Source organism: Peromyscus leucopus, chromosome 13, assembly GCF_004664715.2.
Source record: "Peromyscus leucopus breed LL Stock chromosome 13, UCI_PerLeu_2.1, whole genome shotgun sequence".
In the NCBI taxonomy this organism is placed as follows: domain Eukaryota; kingdom Metazoa; phylum Chordata; class Mammalia; order Rodentia; family Cricetidae; genus Peromyscus; species Peromyscus leucopus.
Genome location: NC_051074.1, coordinates 6,440,934 through 6,467,877, shown reverse-complemented (window position 1 = coordinate 6,467,877; position 26,944 = coordinate 6,440,934). Strand labels below are relative to the sequence as shown.

General features: G+C 49.7%; 1 protein-coding gene across 8 annotated transcripts in view; it reads right to left on the bottom strand.

Moving 5' to 3' along the window:
- The window catches only part of Agap1 (ArfGAP with GTPase domain, ankyrin repeat and PH domain 1), a 461,561-nt gene that overhangs the window by 119,961 nt on the left and 314,656 nt on the right, over window positions 1-26,944 (bottom strand). For 6 of the 8 annotated variants that reach the window (XM_028880390.2, XM_028880391.2, XM_028880392.2 and 3 more), the window contains one exon: window positions 20,535-20,693. The exons of the other annotated variants lie outside the window; for them this stretch is intronic. In XM_028880390.2, coding sequence (XP_028736223.1) covers window positions 20,535-20,693 — 159 coding nt within the window. The remainder of the gene's footprint in view (window positions 1-20,534; window positions 20,694-26,944) is intronic. 8 annotated transcript variants of the gene reach the window in all.

Genomic DNA, 26,944 nt, shown 5'->3' with positions numbered 1-26,944 from the left:
AAAGAATAAAGGGCAGAAGCCCCGTCCCCACGGAGCCCATTTCTAAGGCCTGAAAAGAATGCCTATCTAATTTCTTGCTTGATGCCTTCAATGAAAGACTGTTCTTCTTGGGGCCTGCCACTGGAGCACAGAATGCTCAGGAGCCCCCACCTGGAGCAGGCACTCACACCCCACAGATAAACAGACTGGGGGGGGGGGGAGAAGACTCATCCCCAGACAAGGACTGAGACTAATGTGAAGACAGAGGTGCCACTGTGTCACGGGGAGCGCGTGGGGAGAAAAGTGCAAGAGTTGTCTCACACTATGGAAGGCTTGGAAGTGTTTTTAGATCTGACCAGTGAGGTGGAAAGCAACCCCGACATCTGTGACCCCTTTTGTTCATTCTTAGACGAGGACAGGAGTGAACCAGGCACTGCTCTGTGCCTTGGGGTGCACAGGGAACAAGACCCCAAAAGGAGGGGCCGTTCTTGTTCATGCAGACCGAGCAGGAGATGACTCTGTAGGTCTGGTCTCTTCTCTTGTAAGAGAAGGCAAAGTCCACCATCTTTCCATCTGCATCTTCCCATGTGCCAATGCCCAAACACTCCACGGCTCAGGGGATGGAATCCACCCCCTCCTGTCCAGCTTTCCTTTCCCACCAGTGGGGTAGGCATCGATGTGGCACTCTAGGAGTTTGGCCTCTTCACCAGACTAAGGGGGAAGTACGGTACACAGCTACCTGAGGGACCAAATGCTGGGCCAGACGTTCTGGGTCAGAAAACAGACCTGCAGCCAGGCTTCGGCACATGACTCCTACGTGGAGACGTGCACAAGGCTGATGTAATCAGGCACTAAGAGGGCGACAGTGACGATGAGGAATGATGGACATCAAAAGGGCGGCAAAAGCCTTGCTCAGAGGAGACAGGAGGAGGCAGGGAAAGCGGCCTTGGCTTGAGACCTGAGTGGGCTAGACTGACAGCCGCCTCATAGACACGGTGATGGGTTTCTAGTTACTTCAGTCTGCACACAGGCACCTGCAGTCCAAGTATTTATGCCCTGACTCCCAGAATCCCCAGGAACTGCCTAATATCCCCCTGATCTAAAATATGAGCAGTCAGTGTGTGTGAGGCTTCTACATCTCACCCCCGACTGCTCCTCCAGCCTGACAAGATGTCCCTCAGCCTCACCCTCAGAGTCCACCACTCGTCCTGACTGCCTATGAAGAACACATTTCATTTTGTATCAATTACTAGGCAGTAAGACAAGAGACTGCCGTCTGTGGCATTAAAATACAGGAGAGAAGCAAGGCGATCAAATTAAAAAAAAAAAAAAAAAAAACAGCCAGTGCCTCATTACTCCATGTTTGAATCTGCTCTGTCTGGTGTAGGGATCCCCCAGATATGGGTTGTTGAGCTAGGAAGGGCAGGCCCATCCTATGCTTTCAATGTTGCCTATTAGTTCTTCCCAATCGGGCATCAATGTTCAACACATACCCCCCAAAATATATAACATGAGCAATAATGATCACAATCTGCAGTCTCTCGGAGCTCCGGCATGTGAAGTATGAGTCCAAGAAGCAGTTTCACTTTTCACTCGGGGAGCTGACAAGCATGACCAGAGGGAGAATAAAATAACATTCCACTCGCATAAATATCAAGCAGCCTGCTCGAGACTGATGGGCCAGGAATGTATTCTTAGCTATCATTCCGGCAGACAGGCCCAAGGACACTCATAACTTATTTTACAATCATTTAGTTTCAGCTCAAGTGGAAAACGTGACAACTTATCTCGCCGACAAGATGCTATATCGAACCTCACAATTAACTCTCCTCCGATTATCTGCCCAGCCGATCATTAGCTGAGCCCATCTCAATGGCCTGTTGTGGGGGGCTCTTCTCGGGAAGTGCCTCTGCCAGGTACACAGAGGGTTTCTAATATCCAGGGGCATTTTCACAGACAGGGTATCAGCTCCTCGCTCCCACATTCCATTGCTTCGGTGGGTGGAGAGCCAGGATGTGTCTGTTGGGAACACCTGAACTCTTCAAGAATTACTCTCACCTCTGTTTTTCACATGTGAGTCCCAAGTCACACCCTGGGTCTTCTAAAGCCCTGGCAGTTGACATTTCAGACAGTATGGGGGATAGGGAGAGCTTCCTGGGGGATATCTCTACCCACTGTCCCTCAGGGGTGTGGTTGGGGGACGGGATGATGCAAACTTGCTCCGAAGAGCCACTATAATCCAGATGAGTGGCTGACGAGACGAGTGGCCATCACCCGCAAGTGTATGAATTACTTTAAATTGGGTGCTCCTCAGAACCACGTTTCCGTGAACAAAAAGGGGGAACACCACCAACAGGAGAGAAGGGAGGAACAAGGGTGGCATGGGCACCTGGTGCTGACGGCGCTCTGGTGCCCACAGGTACCCTCACGCACTTCTTTGGCTGTGTTCGGTACAACACATCGCTAAAATCTTTTAGTTTTTTTTTTTTTTTCCTCCCTGTATTAAAAGAATTCAGGATTTTCAAAGACAGAGCCATTTGGCACTGCCAGGGGGAATCCGCTGAGGGCTAAGGCCTTCCACAAACTCAACAGCAAGTCATTGTGGGAAGTAGAAAATTAAAGGCCACTTGCTTTGATCCAAGGTCAACAATGGGAGACTCATTTGGATCTTTAATAGGGCCTCTGTCCCTTCTGAGGCTCAGAGGGATGTGTCGGCTGGTAAATAAAGAAGCAGCCACCTTTGCCATCGGAGGAAATCACAACATCCCGGGTCCCTGTTAAAAGGTGAGTGTGAAGTGAAGTTCAAACCCTCGCCCGGAGCTTTTGACGGAGCTTTCAGCGGGAGGAGGCTGACTTCACTCCCATCTCTGAAGATGGTTCAGAGACTGCCATTATTGTGTGCTTCCCTTTGCAGCGCGCGCAGGGGTACACAATGTCAGAAGGGGCAGCGGGACGCGGCGGGGGGCGGGGAAGATGACAGGTGTCGGGCGAAAGGAAAAGACAACACAGTGTCAGGCGGAGTGACAAAAACGGGGAGGTGAGGTGCACAATAGGGGGGGCCCGCGCAGAAAGGGGGGCCGGCGAGAAGGATTCCTTCCCTGGCCACTTTCAATTACACCCCGGCTCTGCGGAGGAAGTTCACTTTAGGAGAGCGGGAGGACGGACGGCCAGCTAGACGACGCTCTCGTCACCAAATATGTTTACAGAGCCTCTTAAAAAAGCACCAAGTGGGCTCACTGTTTAGGGCCCAGGGCTTCCCTTCTCAGGTAATGAAAATCTTCCGAAGTTGACCTGGGAAAGGCTGCCGAGATCCACAGCTGCTTTACAAAGTATTAAAGCACACTTCAAATGAGTGAAGTGAGTCACGTGAATTTCACCTACAAAGAAGTAGATTTTAATAAAGAAAGAGAGACAGAGACAGAGACAGACAGAAGGGAAAGGTCATTGTCTTAAATACTACAAATCAATTAAATAAAAAATGCAAAAAAAAAAATCCACTCTGTAGTCTAGGGAGATGGGGTAGGCATCTGAGCTGGGAGTCCCCAAGTGGTTTGGGGGTCCTTGGGAAGGGAGGGAGGGCAAAGACCAGCCCCAGGCTTGGGCCATCAGACTGGGTTCAGGGTAGAGAGGGAAGCATCTGCCAGGCTGGGATCTCCACAGAGGCAGACCAACGCTCTCTCTGCCCGTGGCGGCCCTGTATGTCATGGGCTCCTTTACTGTCCTGCTCCCCTGTGTCACTGCCCTACTGGACCCCACTATTTCTCTGCACTCTGTGGACTTCTGGGGCTCTCTAGGTTCTTGTTCATAACCAGAGGCTTCAGGGAATGTACCGCAGGATGAGGATGTATGGGCACCAAATAGCACCCCAGATTTCTGAGGACCGTACAGTAATCAGGGAGGCAGAAAGTCAGAGGAAGTTGGGGGTAAGCCTGTGCCATGACGGGAAGCGATTGGCTATGTCAGTCAGGATTTGATATTTAAGGGTCAAAAATCAAACTGTTCTCTAGTTGATTTTTAGCTGAATGCAAGCTGCACCAAGTTTAAATTAATCTAGTGTACTTGGAAAGACGTAAAGGCAGGCTGAGCAGGGCTGGGAGGTGGAAATGAAATCATTTCAAGAGATTTCCATTCCCTTCCAGCCTCATCTCTTTTTTACATAATCAGCCACAACCATTTTTCAAGTTTGGTGCTTACAGCTGCTAAATTACAAAGAGTGTGTTTCCCATGGAGGGCTGCCCTGGCTGAACAGGCTAGGGAGAGATCAGGCATGTCTACTAGGAGAAAACTCTAGAAGTTAATTAGATGTATGATTGCTCTTTGATAGCACGATTCCACTCCCTTTCTGAAACTGAGCTGTATCTATAAAAGTCACAAGGATTTAAGAAGTGATGTTCTCAGCAGGGGCTGAAGGCAGGCTAAAACCAGGCCCCAGATGTCTCTGTCCAGGGTCCTGAAGACATCTAGGTTCTAGTTCTGTGCAAAATGCACAAGTAACTTGCAAAATATGCAGATACACCAATGTAGCGGCTTCCTTGCGGCCCTGCCTCTTTACCCGCCACCTTCTGGTGGTAGTCCTGCAGTAGTTTTGTGCAGACCTGACATACAGAAACCCAAGCTTGAAAAAGAGTCAAGCTGGTTTTGACATTTTATCCCAACAATTCAGGGTTAAATGTCATAAAAAATGTAAGTGATCGGATTCATTCTCTTTTTTCTCTTTCAGATCATAGGCCTTGGTTGGCATGATTATTTCCCACTGCTTAGATGGGCTCTAAAGTCATGAATCAACACTCTTGTCTATTTAAGCATTGGGGCAGTCTTTAAGACACGGGTCCAGGAAAACAGCTACTTCCAGGGCGTTGGATGCACACCACTAACCGGTTTACAGAAAAGTTCAGGGCTTTTCCCACCAATGACCTTTGGGGACAGTCAGGCCGTCACACGACATGGTTCCAAAATGAGGGCAGTAAGAGAGGAGGGTCAAATCCAGCCTGGTCCTGCTATGCTGCCGTGGTTCTAACACATAGTTTAATTTCCTCCCGTGTGAAACAGCCAATCCTCAGTTTTGCTCTGGACCTGCCTCATCTCCACCGGGGCCAGGACCACCCCCACAAGTAGTAACACACGGACCTTCTGCCACGTGGCCCGTGAGGTACCAGATGGATGGATGGATGAACAGATAGACAGACTCACTCTCTCACCAGCCATGTTCTGCAAGCGGCTGCAGCACCACAGCAAATAAGATATTTGCTTTCCCCAGCATAGTTAACTTCAAGACGTCCCAATCAGAGCTGTAACAAAACAGACACTGATATGCTGAAGAGTGACCATTTCACAGGGAAAGCCTTGGTAACTGCTGGAGAGGCTTTTGGGCAATTTACTTTTAGAACTGTCACAATTAGAGCTGTGTGAACCACAGTGAGACCACAGCCTCCCAGCTCCAGTAGCCATGAGGATGGGAACCACTTCCCTTCAGTTCTGTCTTGGTCTCAGCCTCCTGTTGGGGTTTCCCTACCCTCCTTATGTTTTCATATCAATTTATGTGTACGATTGTTTCATCTCTCTCTCTCTCTCTCTCTCTCTCTCTCTCTCTCTCTCTCTCTCTCTCTCTCTGTGTGTGTGTATGTGTGTGTGTGTGTCTGCATACAGACACGAACCACGTGTGCCTGAGAAGGTCAAAAGAGGGGCTTCAGATCCCCTGGAGTTACAGATCCTGTGAGTCACCATGTAGGTGCTGGGAACTGAACCCGGGCCCTCTGGAAGAGCAAGCAGTGCTCTTAACCACTGAGCCATCTCTTCAGACCGCCTCCTTTTACCTTGAAACTTCTTTTAATGCGACTATTGTACAGAAGACATCCAGCACCAAATGGATGTTTAATTTAAAAAAAAAAAAAAAAGAAACTAAATATGCCAGGGGCTGTGGAGACGGCTCAGTCAATAAAGTCATGCCTTGTAAGCATGAGGACCTGAGTTCAGATCCCCAACTGCCGTGTGCAGGCTGAGTGTGATGGTACATGTCTATAACCTCAGCACTGGGGTTGCGGAGACAGGAGGATTACAGGAGCTCATGAGCCGGTCAGTTGAACCAAATTGGCCACCTCCAGGGCCAGTGAGAGACCTTGTCTCAAAATATAAGGTAGAGAATGTTCAAGGAACCCAACTTTGACACCCGGCCTCCTCCACATGTGTACATACATATACATGAAAACACATACACACACACACACACACACACACACACACACACACACACACACACACACACAATCTGCAAAACAAGATAAGTGCAGTATGAAGAATGAAACCAAGTCTTTGACTGCAGGAGAAACAAAGATACCCAGTATACCCATATGCAGTAGACTTACGGGTGAACATAAAACCCAGGGCTTCTAACTACCAGTTGATAAATCTGCCTACATGTCTTTATAGCCAGAGCAATGTGGAGAATAAATTGCCAACATATTATGATGATGAATTAGAACTTATTTTCCCTTGGGGGTTACATGCAACCTTTTGTTATGTTTGAAACTAACTGTGGAAAACACCAGGGTATTAAAAAGAAGAAAAAAGAAATCAAATGCCAATTTGTAAAATCCACGCCCCTTGCCCATACTCAAGAAAATATCACCTTGTAAACATCTATGATGAGGCCTGAAAATCTCCTGTGTGATTCCTAAACAGGAAGCAGGTGGGTGGGTCATGAAGCGGGAGCCTCGTGGTTCCCAAGCCTTTGTTGAGAGTGGGTGGCATACCACAGCCAGAAGACAGAGATAACATCATGGTGTCCGGTGCCTCACAGGGCAGGCCTGGCCACTTGAAAGACAGCCTCCGCTCCCCAGCCTGTCTGCCACACCTGGGCTCTGACAATCGCCCCAGTCAAGGGCTGGAGGTGACCCAGTGGGACGGGACACCCCTGCCCTTCAATCTCTGCTCATGGGGAATGCTTTGAAGGTTCTGGTTCCTCTGGGAATTTATCTACAATGACCCTGAACAGACGGCCCTCCAGCTGCAGCAGGAAAGGTGGGTGGGTCGGGGTGAGGCTCAGCTTCAGAGGGGCCACAGCACTGACGACACTCAGGAAGGGCACGTGCGGAAACAACAGAGTTGCTGATTTAACAAGGACAACCCTGTGTCACCCCCTTCCCCCCACAATGTGTGTGTACACACGCGGGTACAGGGCAGCTCTATCTTGGGTCTGGGAAAGCTAGTGCAACAAATCCAAATGACACTATGTTACAAAACTAAAACCAAACCAAACAAGAAGCTGGACAGACTGGCACATGCCTGCAATCTCCACGCTCTGGAAGTTGAGTCAGGAGGGTGGTGGGCTCCAGCCTGTGCCACAGTGAGACCCAGTCTACACACAGAAATGACACGTTCTGTAACATTAACCCCTCACACTAGTACAACCCTGTCCTTCACTGGGAGGGACGGACGGGCAGATGCGGAGACTAACTTTAAAGTATCTCGGCTGATGGCGCTTGGCAAGGTGCCTGCTTTCAACATGTACAATCTTAGAATAATCTAAACAATTTTGATAAAGATACACTCAAAACATCCCGTTGACATTTTGGGGATTTGCTCTATGAAACTGAGAAAAGAGTAAGTTAAGTGGAGACTTCTGCAATGAGCCCTGAACGCCCCACTCTTGGAATTTTGCTAGACTGCGAATGACTGTTTCTTACTTCACACAGGCAGGGGCTGAGGCTGGAGCCCGAGGAGCAGCCAGGTATGCCTACCCCTGCCTCTGCCTCTGCCGCTCCAGTAGCACGTGCACTTGAATAGAGCAGTGGGGAGATGGGGACGTGAGGGTCACTGCACTGACAATTTGCTGTGTTAATGCCAATGCTGTCCTCTGGTGTGCTGGTCCGCTTCGCCAAACGTAACCGAAGAGGAACGCACGGGAAGGTGAGTGCCCTCGATCTCTGAGCTGCTGGATGAAGCACGATCTTCTGAAACGACTCAGTGACATCAGACCAATGTGTCCTCCTGTCTTTCCCACCCGGAATAATAAGAAGTGAGGACACAGAGGGGGCTGAGGAAATGGCTCGGCAGTTAGGAGCACTCCTGCTCTTCCAAGGGACCGGAGCTTGGTTCCTAGCACCCTCATGGTACAGGTCATAACCACCTGTAACTCCACCTCCAAGGGATCTGACACCCTCTTCTGGCCTCCAAGGGCTCTTGCTCCACTTGAAGCACACACTCACAGCTACACATGAAAAATAAAAATAAACCTAAAAAACAATCAGGAGACCGTCCCTAAAATCCACACTAATGTTTAATAACCAGGACTGGGGGGGGGGGCATGTGGCGCAGTGATCGAGGGCTCACCTGCCATGTACAACAATTTGGGCTTGACTACTTTTGTACAGGAAAGGAAGCTAAGGCTAATATCACTTCTGGCAAGGGACACCGAGTAATTCAGCACTCACGTTAGACCACTCAAAACAACTAATGGACTTCATTTGCTCTAGTAAACCTCATCATGTTATTCTTAACACTGACTTTGAAATTTGGGCTTTGTTCTTGGAGGGGAGGGGAGGGGAAGAAAGGGGAGGGGAGGAGAGGAAAGAGAAGGAAGGGAAAGGGAAGTAAGGAAGGAAGAAAGAAAGAAAAAAGATCCATCAAAGTGTTCCAAGAACCAGGGTCAGATTTCTTGGGGTTTGAAACGTTTTCTTCATCATGGCTAAAATTTTGTCAATACACTTCAGTCAGACCTGATGGCTGATCTTTGGGAAAATTGCTTTAAAAATCCAACAAAAAGACAAGATTGTGTTCCAAAACATAATAACTGACATTTCCTCCTTTTTCCTTAAGCAAAAGGCCCAGCCCGCTGTGGCTGGGCAGCAGGGTCAGGAGTGGGTGCAGCAGAGGTGGGTACAGGCTCGCTCTCCATCAAAGCACACCTCATTCCCATTCCTCTCCTCCATGGCTGCCTTTGATCCCCCGGGGTGAGGTTGAAAGCAGAGACTACCTGAAGCCTCCCCAGCCTAGGAGGAACCCCTCTCCGCCTGCCTGCACACACTGCTCCCTGCTTCTGACTGCAGCCCTATTCCTAGGATGCATGACCCTCCTCTGCTCCCCATACCGCACAAGGCTCATTTTCTCTCTCCCGATTCATACCTGCCTACACACCTGGGATGCCCTCTAGCTGGGCCCTCCCTGGGTCCTGCTGATTGGCAGCTTGAGTGGTCTTGATGAGCAGGAGGAACCTCAGTTACCACCAGGTGAGAGAGCTTTCCCCAGCTTAGTAATCTGGGCCAGGTACCAGGGGTTTCTCACTCTGGATTCCTCCAGGTGCACCAGGACTACAAACCAGACCAGATATAGCTGTCCACCATATCGTCCGAGTTCTCAAACTCCAGCACAGATCTTCATCACGATGGTTAATACTGTCCAGTTGACACAACTGAGCATCACTCAGAAGACACCTCTGGACACATCTGCAATACTGGTTCTAGATCAGGCAGAGGTGGGAAGTGACACCCTAAATGTGGACAGCATCATTCCATGAGTTGAGGCTCTTGGACTGAGTTAGAAGCGACCAAGCAGCATTCATCTCTGCTTCCTCACTGCAGATGTCATGTGACCAGCCGCCCCCCCCACTCCTGCCACCATGCCTTCCCCCAAATGATGGACCATAACCCCAAACCATGAGCCAGAATACGCCATTTCTTCCTTACGTCGCTTCTGTCTGGATTTGATCACAGCAGTGCGACAAGTGACTGATGTATTCACACAGCCAGGCAGGTTCCTACTAGCCAAAGACCTCACTTTCCCAGGGAACAGCCTCAAGGCTATTTTTAGCATCTCCCCAGTTGGATCATAGCGACAGGACAGGAGGCATTAGGTGTACATCCTTCCATCCAATTCCTCACCTTCTGCGGCAGTGGGGACTGAACCCACGGCCTCAGCCCTTCAAGTGGGCTTTCTCTTTCCAGATCCCAGCACACCTTCTTCTGGGCAAATACCTCATTATCTTTTGTTTTTTCCCAGCAGAACTTTCCACTGTTCAGAAACAGAGACCCTGAACCCGGGCACTGTGATTGTCAAGGAACTCAATGGGCAACCCACACATGAGGGGCAGGCAGCGGGCAGCTCTGGCTGGGTCTTCTAGGGGGATTTAGGCCACTGGACTAGCTTGTTACAGTTGGTTCTTACTTTATGAGTAGCAGAGGAAATGAAAAACCATACCCAATTGCTGATAGTGCAGAGAGTGCATGGCTCACAGGCTTTATATGGAAAGTGGGCACCTAGGTGTAACCCATGGGCATGCTCAACCTCGACTGCACGGGGGATTCCTGTTGCATCTGCTCACCTGTCAAGAACAAGCTCTGGGAGACAAGGGGGGCACAGCTGGAGATGAGGCCTGGTTGAACGTTTCACTGGATGCCGAACTGCCAGCGTCTGTGACCACCCACTTTGCTGGGCTGTGACTACACTGCTTATAGATTATACTTTAATACATGCTTCTTGGGGGAGGGGGGAAATCTCAATGACACCATCTATGCATGTGTGAGCTTGCTTATAACTGAGGACACATCTGAGCACTTGCAGAAACAAGTCTCTGGACTCCACCAGCTAACGGGCTGGAGAAGGTTCTGGGGCTGCAGTCCTAGCTTGGCAAGTCAGGGTGAAGCTGGGGGTGTGGCTAGGGGAGGAGTGATACTTACTTCACCTGTGGCCATTAATACAAAGCTTGCCATCAAACCAAGGGCCAATAGCCGGCTTAAAGTTGAGTGTCTACTTTTGAGAACTTATGCTTAACTTTTTTCTTATAAAGAAATTCTGTTCCATCTGTAGAAAAAACTCCAGTGCTATGCTTACCTCGGCTATGTGCAGAATCCAGAGAAGGATTGAGAAACAATAACAAAGAAACAAACAACAACAACAACAGAAACATAGCATGCCCACCTAGAAAAGCTAACCCAGAGCTCTGTTAACATGATGAATGCTTTGGACAGCTGTTCACACACTGGTGCCGAACTCTTGGAACTGTAAGCAGCTGTGAGAATCATGGGAGTATGCTTTTACTAAGCCCTCCCCCACTCTGGCTTTGAACTGGCATTAAGATCATTTTTCTGCAAGTAAGTGCGTGTGTTAAGAGATTGAAATAGACAGAGAAACACTTCCGTGCGACTGCAGTAAGATTTTAAAGACCCCACTGCAGAGAAATAATGTATCAATTAAAATAACATTTATAACTAAATATGTTTAAATGCTTCTTCATAAAAAGGCTAAAACTTAACTCATTTTAAATAACCATCTGCTTCTGTGATATAAAAATTTTAGTATCATTGTATAATTAATATTAATAACACTTTCTGTTAATAATCTTATCTGTCAGATAATCAGGCAGAGATTTAACGTAAGATACATCCATTGACAGAAGTTTAAGGATGCAAAGCTACAGACTAGAAACATGAATGGAGACACGGACCTGAGGCTGGCCCCAAGCAGACCCAGCCGTCCTCGGCCTCTGAGAGTCCATGTCCTCCCAGACATCTTAGCTTTCTAACTGCTCTTTCTCATGGCTCATTTCTATTCATTCTTCTTCATGCCTTGTTTTCAGATGCCCTTTAGGCTCGACACAATTACAACTCTAACACAGGAAGCAAGGAGAGGCTGAAAACTCGGATTTTACCGAGGGCTGTAAGGGTAGCTCAATCGGTAAAGCGGTTGCCATGAAAGTCTGAAGACCAGGGTTCAATTCTCCAAACCCATGTTAAAAAAAAAAAAAAAAAAATTCCAAGTGCGGTGGTGTGCACTTGAAATTCCAGAATTTGGGGCTGCAGAGATGGCCCAGGAGTTAAGAGCACTAGCCAGTCTTCCAGAGGACACAGGTTCAATTCCCAGCAGCCACAGGACAGATCACAACTGTCTTTAATTCCAACCCCAAGGGATCCAACAACCTCCTCTGGCCTCTGTGGGTACCAGGCACACACATGGTGTATACTCAAGGCAAAACACGCATAAACAAACAAACACACAAACAAACAAAGTTCTAGCACTGGGGAATATATCTGAGTGAGATATCCCCCATATGTCTTAGGAATTCGAATATCGGGTCCTCACTTGTTGGCTCGAGTTGCTGGAGGAAGCATGTCACTATGGGTGGGCTTTGAGATTTCAGGAAGCCACAGACAGGCCACTCTCCTCAACACTCTGCTTCCTGTTTGCGGTTCAGAGATGTGAGCGCTCGGCTGTTGTTCCTGCCACCTGCTACCCCTACCCTGCCATCATGGGCTGTTACTACCCTGGAACTGTAAGCCAGACAAAGCCTTTCTCCTCTAAGATGCCATGGTTGGGGTGTTTTATCTCAGCAACAGAAGAGTAACTAAGACCGGAAGGTACAGACAGGTTGGCTGGCCAGCCTAACCAAACTGGGGCATGCCAAGCAAAAGTCAGAGATCCCCATCTCAAAATACAATGTGGACAGTGTCCCAAGGAACAACAAATGAGGCTGACTCCCCGGCCTCCACCCACGCACGCACGCACGCACCTGTGGGGCCTAACTTTAGGCCAACAGCTGATGACTGCAGGGGATGGTAGGATTAGTTTTTCACATTGCTGGATTCCCAGATTGAGTTTCTGACCAAACCACAGAAATTCCAAATTTGTATTTTCCAGGCCTAAGAGTTGCACCCAACTACGGGACAAAGTCTTGTCGGGTATGCATGGACGATCATCCAGCCTTCTTTGAAGAAATAACACACGCACTCAACATGCCATTTATGTTTTCCCACCAAACTATAATGGAGGCTCATGTCGTCAACCTTAAACCAGTCACACCAAGCCCAAAAATTCGTAAGTGAAAATACAAGGGCCCAAAACAACAACAACAGACAAAGAACCGAGGCAACTAAAATACAGTTCTGTGTTAGTGAAAAATGGCCCCGTGCTGGCAAATTTTGTGTCAACTCGACACAAGCTAGAGTCGTTTGAGAAGAGGGAGCTGTAACTGAGAAAATGCCTCCATAAGATCAGGCGAGATGCAAACCTGTAGAGCACTTTCTTAGTGGTTGATATGGACGGGCCCAGCCCATTGTGGGTGGTGCCATCCCTGGGCTGGTGGTCCTGGGTTCTCTAAGAAAGCAGGCTGAGCAAGCCATGAGGAGCAAGCCAATAAGCAGCACCTTTCCATGGCCTCTGCATCAGTTCCTGCCTCCAGGTTCCTGCCCTGTTTTGAGTTCCTGTCCCGACTTCCTTTGGTGATGAAGAAGTGTAAGCCAAATGATCCCTTTCAGCCCCAAGGTGCTTTGGTTGCTCTGTAACATAGCTCCTAAAATGGGGACTGAGGAACACCACAAGCTGTGTGACGTTGGTACTGGACCTACAGTCCCAGGAAGAGGATGGGAGATGAGACAAACTGCCCTGCTGTTCTTGCCTTGGGCTCTCACTCCTCGAACGATAACTCACGTGGATTCTGACCTACTTAAAAATGCCAATACTGCCGTCTCCCCGGAGCCATGGGCATATCACTGCCACGTCAGGACTTTCTGTGTCTCGCCCCCACCTGCTGCCCTGATATCCACCCACTGAGCTCCAAGGATGCCTTGTGCCATGTCTCAGTCACCATACACCCCCCCCCCCGCCCGCCCCATGTATATACCACAGGCTCTCAGCCTAAAGAGGTCTTAACAGCACTGAGATCCATGTGCTACCTCTCTCTCTTCTTGAGGACCACTACCAACGTGTGCCAGGGCCCCACTGTACATGGTGAAATGCTTACTGCTGTACTCTTCCCTCGGTATCTGGAAGGGAATGCCGCCAGGATCCTCTGGAACACCAACAACAGTGCATGCTCAAGTTCTTCATACGGAAAGAACTTGTATACATTCTCCCATATACCTGAAGCCCTCTCCGGACCATTCAATACCCCAGAAGCACGGATGCCGAGTACATGGGTGCTATGTTTTGGGAACAATGATATGTCTGCACCCACTCAGTACAGATACACGGTTTCCCCTAAATATGTATGACTGGTATAGGATTCAAACACAGGCACCAGGTCGGAGGGTAGTCTGGACCTGCTGAATGAATGAATGAATGAATGAATGAATGAATGAATGAATGAAAGGTCTGCCTGTGGTCAGTAAAAGCACGCTTAGTAACCAGCGCGTGCAAGCGTGCAGGACGGCCCGATCATGAAGACGTCTCTGACCCTCCTCTCACTTTCTCGCCCCTTGACAAATACATTTCAATTTGTCTCCTCATCGATTACCTGTCGCTCTCCACCCTGGAGAGACTCTGGGATTGTGTGGCTGCTACTCCACTCCCAGGCCCCAGGGTGGTGGGTGGCACGGGAAACCGTCGCCGAGCACTCGTGGGGCCAATGGCATTAGCTGCCAGTTAGGCGAGGGCCGTGAAATCCGTGTCATCTCCTCGAGCGCCACTGAACTCGCCTCTGACTTTCCTCATGACTCACGCACGTCTCAGTCTCTTTTCCTGGTGCTGTGGTAACATATTCTGACAGAGCAGCTCAGGGGAGAAAGGTCTGTCTGGGCAAGCGCCGCAGTCCACCACCAATGAAAGGAAGTCACAGCTGTGAGATGGAGATGCACGGCCACACTGCAGCCTTCGTCAGAGCGAGGCTGGTGCTCAGCTGGCATGCTCCCCACCGGGGCTGCCGAGCGGCCACGCGTTCGAAACCACCGGGGAACACTGCGATGCTCTGGGTCTGTCTCAGCCCACATGAATCAGCTCTCCAACTGTCCTAGAAATTGCTATTTATATATTTAGAGATAGGGCCTCACTCTGGCGGTTCAGAATGGCCTGGAACTCACTATGTAGCCCATGTTGGCCTTAAACTCTTGACAATCTTCCTGTCTCTGTCTTCCAAATGCTCCATTGCAGGCATGACCCAGAGACTTAGGGGTTTTTAACAGTACCCAAGAGGGCCGTGTGCAGGGAGGCTGAGAGCCATTGTGTAGAACAGGAAGGTTGGAGCTCCTGAGGCAGGGGTAAGGATTAAGTTGCAGCCACCATATAACCGCCAGCCTCCATCTTCTACCATGCTCTCAACAACAGAAGAAACTTTCCGAGACTGTTCTGCCTCCCGCCATCTGCTTTCTGGTCTCAATACATCCCAATTTACCCAAATCTTCCTGGAAATGTAACTCCACAGGGGAGCCCGTGGGCCTGGGATCACCCTGCAGACAAGCCATGCTTAACCCCTGCTCCTGACTCAGGGCTTGGCGTCCCCCTTCCCCGCTGTTTGTACAAGGGGCTTGGGGAACCGGAATTCAGGCCATTAGCTCCAACTTCTGACTCATTTTCAGTTCCAGCCTGGAGACTGAGGACTGGGTAACAGCCAAGGCCCATCTCCTCTGCTCTTTGCAACAGTACCAACGGCCACAGACTGCCCAGGTAAGCCCTCTCCTGGCTCCAGGGTCATCCCAGCCCTTGAGAGAGTGGTTCCCCATCCCATACAGCATTCTTGGTGCAGACGAGCCCTACTGGCTAAGGGGACAGCGGAGGGATGACGAACTCAGCATCTCTGAATCCAGCCTGACTGACGTGCTCCCCACCGGTTAGGCTTAGATGCCCTCTAAGTTCATGTCTGCCTCTTGAAAGAGGCCTGCGTGGGCTCTCCTCTGCATCCGCTCCTGCCTCCAGGTTCCTGCCCTGAGTTCCTGCCTTGGCTTCCCTCAATGAACTGTGACTCAGGATGTGGAAGCCAAACAAACCCTCTCCTCCCCAAGTTGCTTTTGGTCACGGTGTTTCATCACCGCGACAGGAACGCGAACTGAGACAGGCCTCGTCAAGCAGGAACTACTTAGTAAATGTCAGGCTGTGCCCAGAGGTGGCGGCAAGTGGATGGCCACTGAGCTACGGATGCCACCATTTCTGCTGACGCAGTCGTGGGAGAAGCCGTGTAGAACTGACTGCCGACGAGGCCCTGTGGTGACTCTCAGGGGAGAGAGTTGGCTTCCATTTCCTCGGAGGAACTCTTACTGATGCCTGCGAAAGTGTGGTAGCCGGAGCTGGAAGGAAACACAGACCTAAAGACCATACACTGTCTCAGGCCAGGCCACTCCTGCTATATGGTTCAGCTAACCCCTGCTCATGAAGCTCTTCTGTGGTGGGGTACTTATCCATTAGATCCCCCTCTTGAACCACTGCTACTATCAAAAATGACTCCAAGCATCCACGATTATTCCCTGGGTGGCTAAAATCACTCCTGGTAGAGAACCAGTGATCTAGAAGATTCTGAGCACGAAGGCTATGATGACCCATGACATTGGCTATCTGTTTCCAAAATTCCTAGACTTTTGTCTGGCAGTGTTAAAAGGCCTGCTGGCCTTCAGGCACAAAAGTCACTGATCCCTGTCCTGGTAGCTGGGGTGGCATGTGGATGTCCTACTTCTCCTGGGTCAGCAGCTACTGCTGGAAATAGCTGAGAGCCGGTACTAAGGAGGCAGAGTACAAAGTCAGCGAGCATTCTGATCAGGAGGGAGAGAAAGCCACCCTTCCTCCTATGGCTGGCTACCCAGGAAGCTTCTGCTTCCCCTCAGACCACATGCAGAGAAGGGAGCCTGGGTCATCCTTCTAATGAGGCTGCCTAGCATGGTATATGGAGCAGACCCCTGCCCTGCAGGGGGCCGAGACAGAGTGTCAGCCTTTGAGATCTGAGCTCACAGGGGCTGAAGGTTGACTAACCAGGGGACGGTTCTCCAGCGCAGGAAGCTTTGGGAGGGACTGACGAGGGTCTGCAGGGTCCATGGGAGAAGAGCAAACACCCATATCTTCATCATACAGGATCTTAAAAAAGTAAGCACTACAAGAAAGACAAGTAGGAGCTGGAGGGATGGCTCAGCGGTTAAGAGCACTGACTGTTCTCCCAGAGGTCCTGAGTTCAATTCCCAGCAACCACATGGTGGCTCACAACCATCTATAAATAAGATCTGGTGCTCTCTTCTGACAGAACGCTGTATATATAATAAACAAATATTTTTTTTTAAAAGACAAGTAATTTGTAGGATACTATGTCTTAATTCTACATGGGAGTCCTGTTTTTGAAAACAAACAAAACCACAGAAGGAAAAGAATGTGTGGGTACTCACTAAAAGTGTGGCCTTAGCATGTCACCGTTCTTAGGGAATGAATGTCAGACATGAGGCATGAAACAGGGTCTAACCCTCCCTCCAATTAAAGCTGCCTAAGTTAACAACTTGGTCAAAGCTAAGCAGTGTTACACTACTGCCACCTTCTGGTCAGTTCCTGGAATTGCCAGTAAAACAAACAACAAATGCCCCCCTCCCCCACACGATCAAATTAAAACACAACAAAGACACTGAAGAAGTTATAGTCTTTATCCACAGTGATTGCTGGAGCCCCTCTGTTCTCAAATTCAAGGTTGCTGACCTTTCTTGGATGGGGAGCAGCAGAAGCTATGAGATAACAACAAACAGCCGATCACCAGAGCTCCGGCGCATTAAAATAGGCATGCAAAATATTTCCACAATGGGAAAAAGACTTGAAAATTAGCAAAACAAGCACTTCCAGACCAGGACACACTGACTAATAACCACAGATCTGAGCAGGAAGGCATACAATTGACTGGAGCCCCACCCCCAGAATCGTGCAGGCACGCGGGTACCAGTACACACACAGAGACATCGGGTTCAACTTCCCTGTAGAAACATAAAAGACCGAATGGTGTCTCTGTGCTCAACACTGCCAAAGCTGCATGAACCCGGGAGCCTGAAGGGAGACCGCGGAGTGCTGAGAAGTCATATGAAGAAATGTGTTCGCCATGGCAGCCAGACACTGAGGCAGAAGATGAACTGTGGGACGGAAGCAATCTGGGGAAGGGTGGGGCTATCAGAACAAGCTGACAGTCGGGGAGGAGGGGTAAGGAGGGCTGAGGCCATCAGCCAGGGCTGCCACTTGCAAGGGATGGTGAGGGTATGGGTATTTGTGGCGGCGGGGGGGAGTGGCAGACCTGGCCAGACACTCCAGAACACCGGAAGACTAATGCACGGGGGCCTTGACATTGGTTCTCGCCCTTGGCACAGAGGTGATGCATCTAAAACAAACATCTTGCCTTGAAGTGGGCGATGACAACCAAGTCCGCTATAGATGGCCCTCCAGGGCCCCCGCTCGCAGCAGGGTGCTCGCTCCTGCCTAACCCTTCCAGAGAAAATTACTCGTAAGAAGAGGATTAATAACAAATAAAAAATTACAGGCTTCCAGTAAGGGCTGAGGAAAGCCTCAGCCAGTAGTTGTTGCAGAGATAATTGTTCTGAATCTATCAATAATGCTAAGTCCTCTTCATTGACTGCAAACACCAATTTCTTTCACCCAGGATTATAAGTTGGTGTTCGCGGGCTCACTACTGCCATTACGGTGATAAACAGTTGAGACCACAACAGGATCTGACATGTAGATCAATTCTGGGTCCATAAAGCGTCTACACAAGAGGTTCCAGGACAGGAATTTACAGCCACCAGTTTTTATTCTCTCTTGCTGCAAAAATTACTTCTGTCAAACACTTAGGAGAGTGAGGAAAAATGTAAAAAAATTAATTTTTCATGTACTCCTGGAACAGCCTTTTCCAGTGCAGAAGTGCAAGACGAATACACTCGGCGTTTAAAAAATTACACGGCGCAGCATGTGGTACTTAGTGGGAGAGGGATCCAATCCCTGGTGCTGCTCGCGAGCCAGCAGACAGCAATTTGAAACCCTGAACAGAGCTGTCTGGATTTTCTCTGAGGGCAGATGCCGGGCTCACGTTAGCAATGCCAAATTATATTAGACGTTTAATTTTAAACCTCAGGTATTTAAATGTAAAGCCCTCCAACAGTAATAGCTATAAAGCAGTGGGGCATTCCATCTCACAGAATGGGTTCCTCTTGCCTTCTCCTCTTAATTCCGCCAGCGCCTCCTTCCTCCAGTTCTACCCACTACAAAGTCATCCATCTAATTAGGAGGTGCTCGCAGCTGCTTAGAGGCAGAAGCCTCAGGGGTACCTGTGTGTCAAAGGGGAAAGATTGAAAAGTTCTCTGAAGCTGAAATCTTAATTCGGGGTGGACGAGAGGGCAGAGAAAACAGACTTCTAGTGCCGGGCCGGAAGACATAAGCCCTTCACTATGCTGGTGGAGGTCAGGTCTACCGCTTCTGGGCCCTGGCTGCACCACTGCCGTGGGGCAGCTGCTGATAACCTTGACACACAGACCAGAGACCAGTGGTGTGCGTGGGGTGAGGTTAGGTGGTGAAGAAAGCGAGCATAAAAAGAAGGGTCTGGTATCAACTAAGTAAACAGAAGACATGATGGACCGCCCACATGCTTGTCTCCTTGGTTACTGCCATGAAGCACTGAAGGGGAGTATTTGGCGATGGGAGGCCTTATTATGCACGCGTGCGCGCGCACGCACGCACACACACACACACACACACACACACACACACACACACACACACGCTTTACGTAAGTGTCCCAGAGGATCCTGTGCTCCTGTGTTCCTTTAAAATGGTGGGGGTTGGGGCTGGCCCCTGATGGATCTGTGCACTCAAGGTGAGACCGTACACACCGGAGGGAGGTGGTACATGGTACTCGAGTGTTTGGGAGCAGCCTGGCCTCCTGCCCTTCTGCCAGCTCCTGGGAAGTGTCTGTCAGATACCCCTTGGTCAGATCTCCTTTCCTGACCTCACTCCTCTCTTGCTTTTGGGCAGTCTGGCCTGGAAGCATCTGCTTGGCCCCGTCTGCTGGAGCACCGTGGAACAGGCAGGAGTGAGATGGTGTTTACCCAAAGCCAGAGTCCTGCTGCAGCAGCTGGTGGGTCCACAGGGAAGACCTGACGTGGAATCTTTTAATTAGAACAAATTATGCTAAAATGACTCTCAAACCCGATCTGATGGATTACATACAACAGAGGGGATTCCCTTAAATACCGGTGAACAGGCCACAGACAGAATGCCACAGGCAAAGTGAGCTGCACCAGTCAGCCCACGGGCACACACTGCATAATTCATGTTGTCACACATACGTCAAAAGGCCGTCTCCAGGGTGCCGCATCTGTCCCCCAAGAAGCAGGCCACACTTGTCAAAAACTGTGGGAATCCAGGAGAGATGATGGCAGAGGGGATTCCCCAGAACTTAGAAGCTACCCCAGGAGCCCTGAAGACTAAGAGGCAGAATGAACTGACTGAGCAGTACAGACGATGTGCAGATGGCGAGACGCTGGCGATTCACACAGGGCAGGAGACTGGCATGAAACACCCGACCCCCCCTTTCCACCTCACTCTATTATCCCTGTTACATAGCCACAGGCGAGAGACACTTGCCCCGTCCGCAGCCTGACCGTCCAAATCTGACCAGTGAAGAGGAGTCAAGGTCTACACCCTGACCAGAGAACGGATGAATGATGGGATGTGCATGAGACAGAGAGCAAGGACAGAGTGCTCCTGGATGACTGGTAAGACATGTGTGCCACGGTCATCGCAGCCCCAGGGCACCCATGCTCCCCGGGGAGCATGGATGCCCCGGGCATTAAGCCCAGCCCGGGGCCTTCACAGAGGCCCTGGGGATGGCCACGCTCTGCGCCCCCTCTTACCACTGCTGATGGCGGAGTTTGCAATGACGGTAGCGTCACTCCACTGGTCGGCACTGGAGACTGAGTAGGAGCGTTGGTGCATGCTGTCGGGCCGGCTGTTGAAGGAGACCAGGCTGATGCCGCTTGCCATCTGAGACCCAGACGCACTAGTGACATTCCCTAGGAATAAACAAGTCAGGTGAACACCACGACGGACTGCGGACCACACAAGCCAGCAGGACCTCGTCTACGGGGCTTCACGCTGGCACACGTACCCGACCTGCGCGCTCTGCTGTCAGCCTGCCCACGCGGCACATTGACGGACGCATCGTACAGCACAAGATTGTGGAAGAAAAGGGTGCCGTGAGCCCCCATGGTGCCCCACTGAGCAATGGTGAAGGAAGACAACTGCCCACAAAACTATGACAGATGGGTGGCCCTACTACCATCTCTAAGACAAGAGAACCAGCCAGTCCAGGGAAAAGAGCCACCACAGGATCAAAAAGAATACCATGGGAAGCTGCTCCTACTAACCCATCCACACAGGCTCACCCACTGGGAGTCAACTGTCTGGTACCAGGGGACCTTGTTCATGGAGCAGCTATCCTGTATGATCAACACACACCCTGACTCCTGACCTTGTAAAGACTGCAGAATAAAAAAGTCACCCCAGTGGCTTCAGAGCTCATACTGACCATGAAGAAAAATAGTTCTGTTGTAGGCTTAATGACCGGATTAAGTTGCTCAACATCAAAATACGTTATTGGTCACACCAATTTTAGACTCAAAAATATAATTAGGTGCTTTTTTTCTAAGGCTCAACCAATCATGCCCACAGCTTGTGAATGGGTCTGTTAGAGAGATATGTGGATCTTTGGAGATACTGTTTTTTTTAAAGTCAGGGTCTCTCTACATAGCCCTGGCTGTCCAGAATTTACTATGTAGACCAGCTGGCCCCGAACTCACAGAGAAGGTGTGCCCAGCTACAGGTGTCATAATTTTTAATTTTCCTAGTTGTTTTGGTTCAGAACCCAGTAAGTACTAAACTGTTTCAGTGGAAAGTTTTCATGAGGTGGGGTGGTTAAGTGAGTGGTCCATTAGTAGTTCCCAAGTCTGGTCAACTTTCAGATTTTTCTCCTTGAAAACCAGGTGCTTAAAAAAAAAATAAATCAGAGTTCTGATTTTGGTGGATAAGGGATAGGGCTGAAAGAATATGCACTCTTATGTACTCACATGAGAATGCGCGCGCGCGCACACACACACACACATACACACACACACACACACACACACACACACACACACACACACACACACACGAGTTAGAGCTCTTTGCTAAGAGGCAGTATGGAACAGCCACTACGATATGCTAAGTGAAGCCTGCACTGATGATTTTTCTCATTGCCATGACAAAACGCCCGAAGAAGGCCACTTACGGGAGTGAAGGGAGGGACTCCTCCTTGGTCTTCCAGGCCCTCTGAGCCTATCCAGTCCTCAGAGACTCCCGCCAGTAAGCAACATGTCAGGACGACTCTGCCTACACACATTCTAAGGCAGCTTTCGGCCCACTAGGCCCAAACACCTAAGAAACTCAAAACGAACGTGTCCATCTTTGGTCCATGATGATGATAATGCTCGCCACCACAGCCTATGTTTCCTCTGTCCATTCTCTAACAAGGATGTCATGATGGTCAGCTGTAATCACCAATTTGACATACTTTAGAGTCACCTGGGAAGGTAGCTTTAGTAAGCGTGGCCTGAAGTGGGTGGCTCCATTCCCTGGCTTTGGGCCGTGTACTGTAACAAGAGTATATGAAGTGTGCAGAACAGTCAGGAGAGCACACTCATCTATCTCTCTCTGCTCCTGACTGTGGATACAATGTGGCCAGATGCTTCAAATTCTTGTCCTGACTTCCCGCCAGGAAGGACTACAAGCTGGAGCTGGGAGCTGAAATAACCCTTTCTCCTTGAAGTTGCCTTCCACCAGGGCATTTTATCACAGTGACAGAAACGAAACTAACAGGTGTCCAAACTTTTGACACTGTCATCTACAAAGTTCACACTTGAGATTGGGGTAATCAAGTCACAGTGAATACACACAACTGCCAAAAGCTTAAGTGATTGTGTGTTCGTCTACATTCATGACCTTCTTCAGCCCCGTGTAACCTGGAAGCTGGACACCCTTGCTGGAGGGTGGGTCTACATGTCACAGACCTATAACCTTCTACCGTGGTTTTCCTGAAAGGCCAAGGAGAGGATTCCCAAGTCTTTGTCACTGTCTACGGAAACGGAGGGACACTTGACTGCCCAGGCGGCCAGTCCTTCTGGACACACAGGAGCACAAAACATTCAGATGGAGAGGTCAGAAGGACCAGCTCAGGGTTGCCCGGGCTCTGTCTGGAGGTTGGACGGCCAACTCTGGAAATGGAAGGCAGGCTTTCTTAAAGTCCACGTGCCACAGAAAGCGCGCGCCTGGCTGCTTATGCACTCCTGGCTGCTGCTCTCAACTGCAGGCCTCCTGCTGTTTGCCAAACGACATTTAAGCACAATCTAGATGCATTAAGATACTGGCGAGGCAGCCCCGGGGTCTGGCACAGAGCTCACCTTCTGAACAGGACGGAGCCCCGGGGGACCAAATGGAACCTTAGGTGACCAAGGATCTCCAAGCCACCCTAGCTGCTCTGAGAAAGCAGGTACCCAGAAGCCCTCGTTTCCCCAGATACCCCAGATCCCAATGGCGAGACTACACTAGAACACAGCTTAAGGTGTATGTGACCACAGTTTTGAAGGTAGAACTCTGAGCTGGGTGCCTAGACCTGTGGCCTGGAGGAGTGCCCAGGCAGTGCTCACAGGTAACATTGTGCTTAGGTACCCTAAGTAGAATAAAATTTGGGAGACTCCGTCTCAAAACGACAACCACCACCACCAAACGGTCCACAGTTGGGGTAGCAATCGGTTCAGCGGATAAAGACACTGCTCTCTGAGGGCTTGAGTTTGATTCCTGAGACACACGTAGAGGAAAGAGAGAACTGACCCTCTCAAGTTGTCCTCTGATCATAAAATGCCCCAAGAAATAAAGAATTAAAGTTTACGGCTTCCGGAATTACTTGGCCATGCCAGTGTCTGCCAGCTGTGGCCCTGGCTTTGCTCCTGGCACAATGAGCTGAGACAGTATGGGCTGACTTACCCACACCACGGCCTGCCCACTGGTTCCCACTCTCTCAGGACTCAAAATTAAAGAGTTTTCCGAACACAGGGGGAAATATGCTAGAAAGCTAACAATTCTGATTCTCCTCCATGGGAGTAAAACTCTGCACTTATATGTACTAACTGATTCCACTTCCACGTGAGTTAAGACTTGTACCGATTGTGACACAATAAACCAAAAACGTTTTCTTTGTAGGCGTGGTGACACACACCTACCGTCCCAGCACTCAGGAGCCAAAGGTAACAGGACGACGGTTGCAGATCTGATGCCAGCCTGGCCTCCAGAGTGAGCTCCGCGCTTTCTAATGAGATCTCATCTCAAAACAATGACAACACATTTAAAAAAAAAAAAAAAAAAAAAAAGATACCCTCAGGGCTGACACAGGAATGCATTTGTCAAACTGAAAATAAGAAAAATATGAACATTACGAGATGACGTTTCTACATCTAATATACAGTTCAGAAGTCCACAAGCAAGTATTGTTTTTAAACATAAATATATAAGGAGAAATGTGAAACTTGGGGGCAAACCACTGTCCGGGGCTGCACAGAACACATGGAAGTGGTGAGCGGGCCCATTAGGGCCAGGGTACAGTTCCCAGGATGCACATTTCTGGCCAGTAGTCACACTTTGAAGCATTTCTATGCCTTCATAAAGTCTGCCAGGCAAAGGAGCCAAGCCTACAATGTTTACAGAGTACTTTATTTTTTAGTACCTATACCCATTTCTAATTGTACCCAGGGCACAATTTCTATTCTTTTTTTTTTTTTTTCCTGTTGCTATAATAAAAGCACACCAACCAAAAAAACAGAAAAAGCAGCTTAGGGGAGGAAATTCTTCATTTAGTTGATAATTCCTGGTCACAGTCCATCACTGAGAGAAGTCAGGGCAAGAACTCAAGCAAGAACTTGAAGCAGAAAGTATGGAGGGACACTGCTTATTGGCTCACAGACTAATGCATGTTTAGTTAGCGTTCTTACAGAGCCTAGGGGATGGGGCTGCTCACAGTGGGCTGGGCTCTCTGATTTCAAACAGTAATCAGGACATCCACCACAGGCATGCCCACAGGCCAATATGATCTGGGCAATCCATCAGCTGAGACTCTCTTCTCAGGTGGTTCTAGGCCCCGTCTCCATGACAGTTAAAGCTGACTAAGGCAGTATCTAATGCTTCTTTTTTCTTTTTTAAGTACACCCACGAACATGTAACATGTAGTTCCATTTCTGTTCCCAAGTGACCATCACTAATTGACCCAATATCACTGTCCCCATGGCCAGTGTTCACAGGGGAATATCTGGCAGGACCTGCCTATGACACCACATAAAGAGCTCACACTTCTGCAAGCACCTACACACACCATGAGCGGCTACACTTTAGATACTTTCATTCTCCAAGCACTCGAGGGATAGGGCTCTCATTGGATGGCAATTCACTTCATGCTGGCGAGTTATTAATTAGGCCAAGAAGCGGGAGTCCTTATCTAGGAAGGATGCTGATGACTTTGACTGTCTGAGAGCTAAGGACCTTGACCTCAAGACCACTTAAGACAGAAGTGTGTATAAGCACCGTCTCAGATACCTTCAAAGCCATGCTGAAGTATGCCAGTGAGGCAGGGGCTGGCTCTGCTCCCTATCATTATGTTGAAGGGCTGGGGACCCTGTAACTATATGGTGCTGATGTTGTTACACAGTTACTGAAACCTGTACCTACACCAGCTATGACTAGAGTATGTTCTGAGCTCTTGCTATCAAGTATTAGAATAGCCAAGTGCATGATGGTCAATAGGACCGACTACAAACTAAACATGCCAGGAGACATGCAAGACACAATCACACCCCAAGCTGGAGCTGCTGGCTCCAAGCTGAACATGTCCATGGCCTGCAGAGAGCCCCAGGAATGCCCAGCAGAAAAGTCTGGAGTGGGTCTCTGTTGAGTAGGCAACCTCTTAAAAGATCACATGCATGCTGTGCTAGACAGCATTTTGTTGGTATGCCTGGGATGTGGAGGAGTTGGCAGCCCCAGAGCTGGTACTTACTGAAAGCCATATTTAGGTTCCTCTTGGATGGTTCTGGGAAAGAGGATGGACCTGTGATCGGTTCTGATGCACCAAGCTCAAGGCAGTCACAGACAAGGGACTGAAAAAGAAGCCTCTACTCCCTGGGGCCAAGTGGCCACTGGTTTCCTTGGCGATGAGTCTGCTGGATTAAGGACATGGGCCTCTTCTCCTCTTGCACCTGACACTCCTGTGGCCTTTCCTCACTTCTGGGCCCCACTTAGTGATGGTGGGCAGGCGGCTCTCTCCGGACCTTGGTCTTCCTCACATCTCATGGGTGTAGTCACCAGCACCTTCTTGTTTTGTGTCATTTTTCCCCAAGGGTGTCTCGAGAGCACACTGGTGACAGGACAGTGTACCCCCAGAGAAGGGCAGAGTTCCTGCCACCTGTGAAAGCATGTCACCTTCTATTGCAAACGCAGGGATGACTGGTTTGCTCCCCACCATAAAAGACTAGGGAACCCTGAGTCTGGGGTTCTGTACTGTAACCCTATGCTATGTGCTCTGTCACCCGGTGAGAACTGGGCCTGGGCTGGTGACAGTGCCGAGCTTTCTGGCTACCGCTGTTTCTGGGACGAGCTGTCATTTGCTCTGGCTCCTAAGTCTTCTCAGCCACTTAACCGGTTGGAGCACAAGGAGGGTGAACTTGACTCCTGTACTGTTCTTGCCCCTGATTCCTGGTACTGGCCTCTTCTTAACATGCCCTGGTCTCATCACACTCAGTCCCTCTGCACCAGGTAAGCATGTCCTTAGGAAACCTGTAATCTGGTTTACCTGAAGGGATCAGACAATCAGAGGGTCCCCCACTCACCGCAGAGACACAGAAGCCTCCAGAGGGTGTAAGGGCAGGGAGCTCCCCCTGCTGGAAGGTCCTGGAAGGCCTCCTTGGAACACGGCAAGGCTGAGTTTAGACTCTGGAGAGACGGAGGACACACTGCGCTCTCTTTTGACTGACTCCTCTCAAGGCAAAGCTCCACGGAACGTTCTAGTCCAGTTCACTTCTCTCGAAGTTCCGCCTCTCCTTTCAACCCCCAGCCCTCACCAAGTCACATGCCCAGAGAGATCCAAGCACGTCTACTCAAACGCACAAAGCTGCTCACTGTGGTTGCTCGTCGTCGTCGTCTCACACTGGATGTCAGCAGCTGTAACCCACTTTCCAAGGGCACGCCA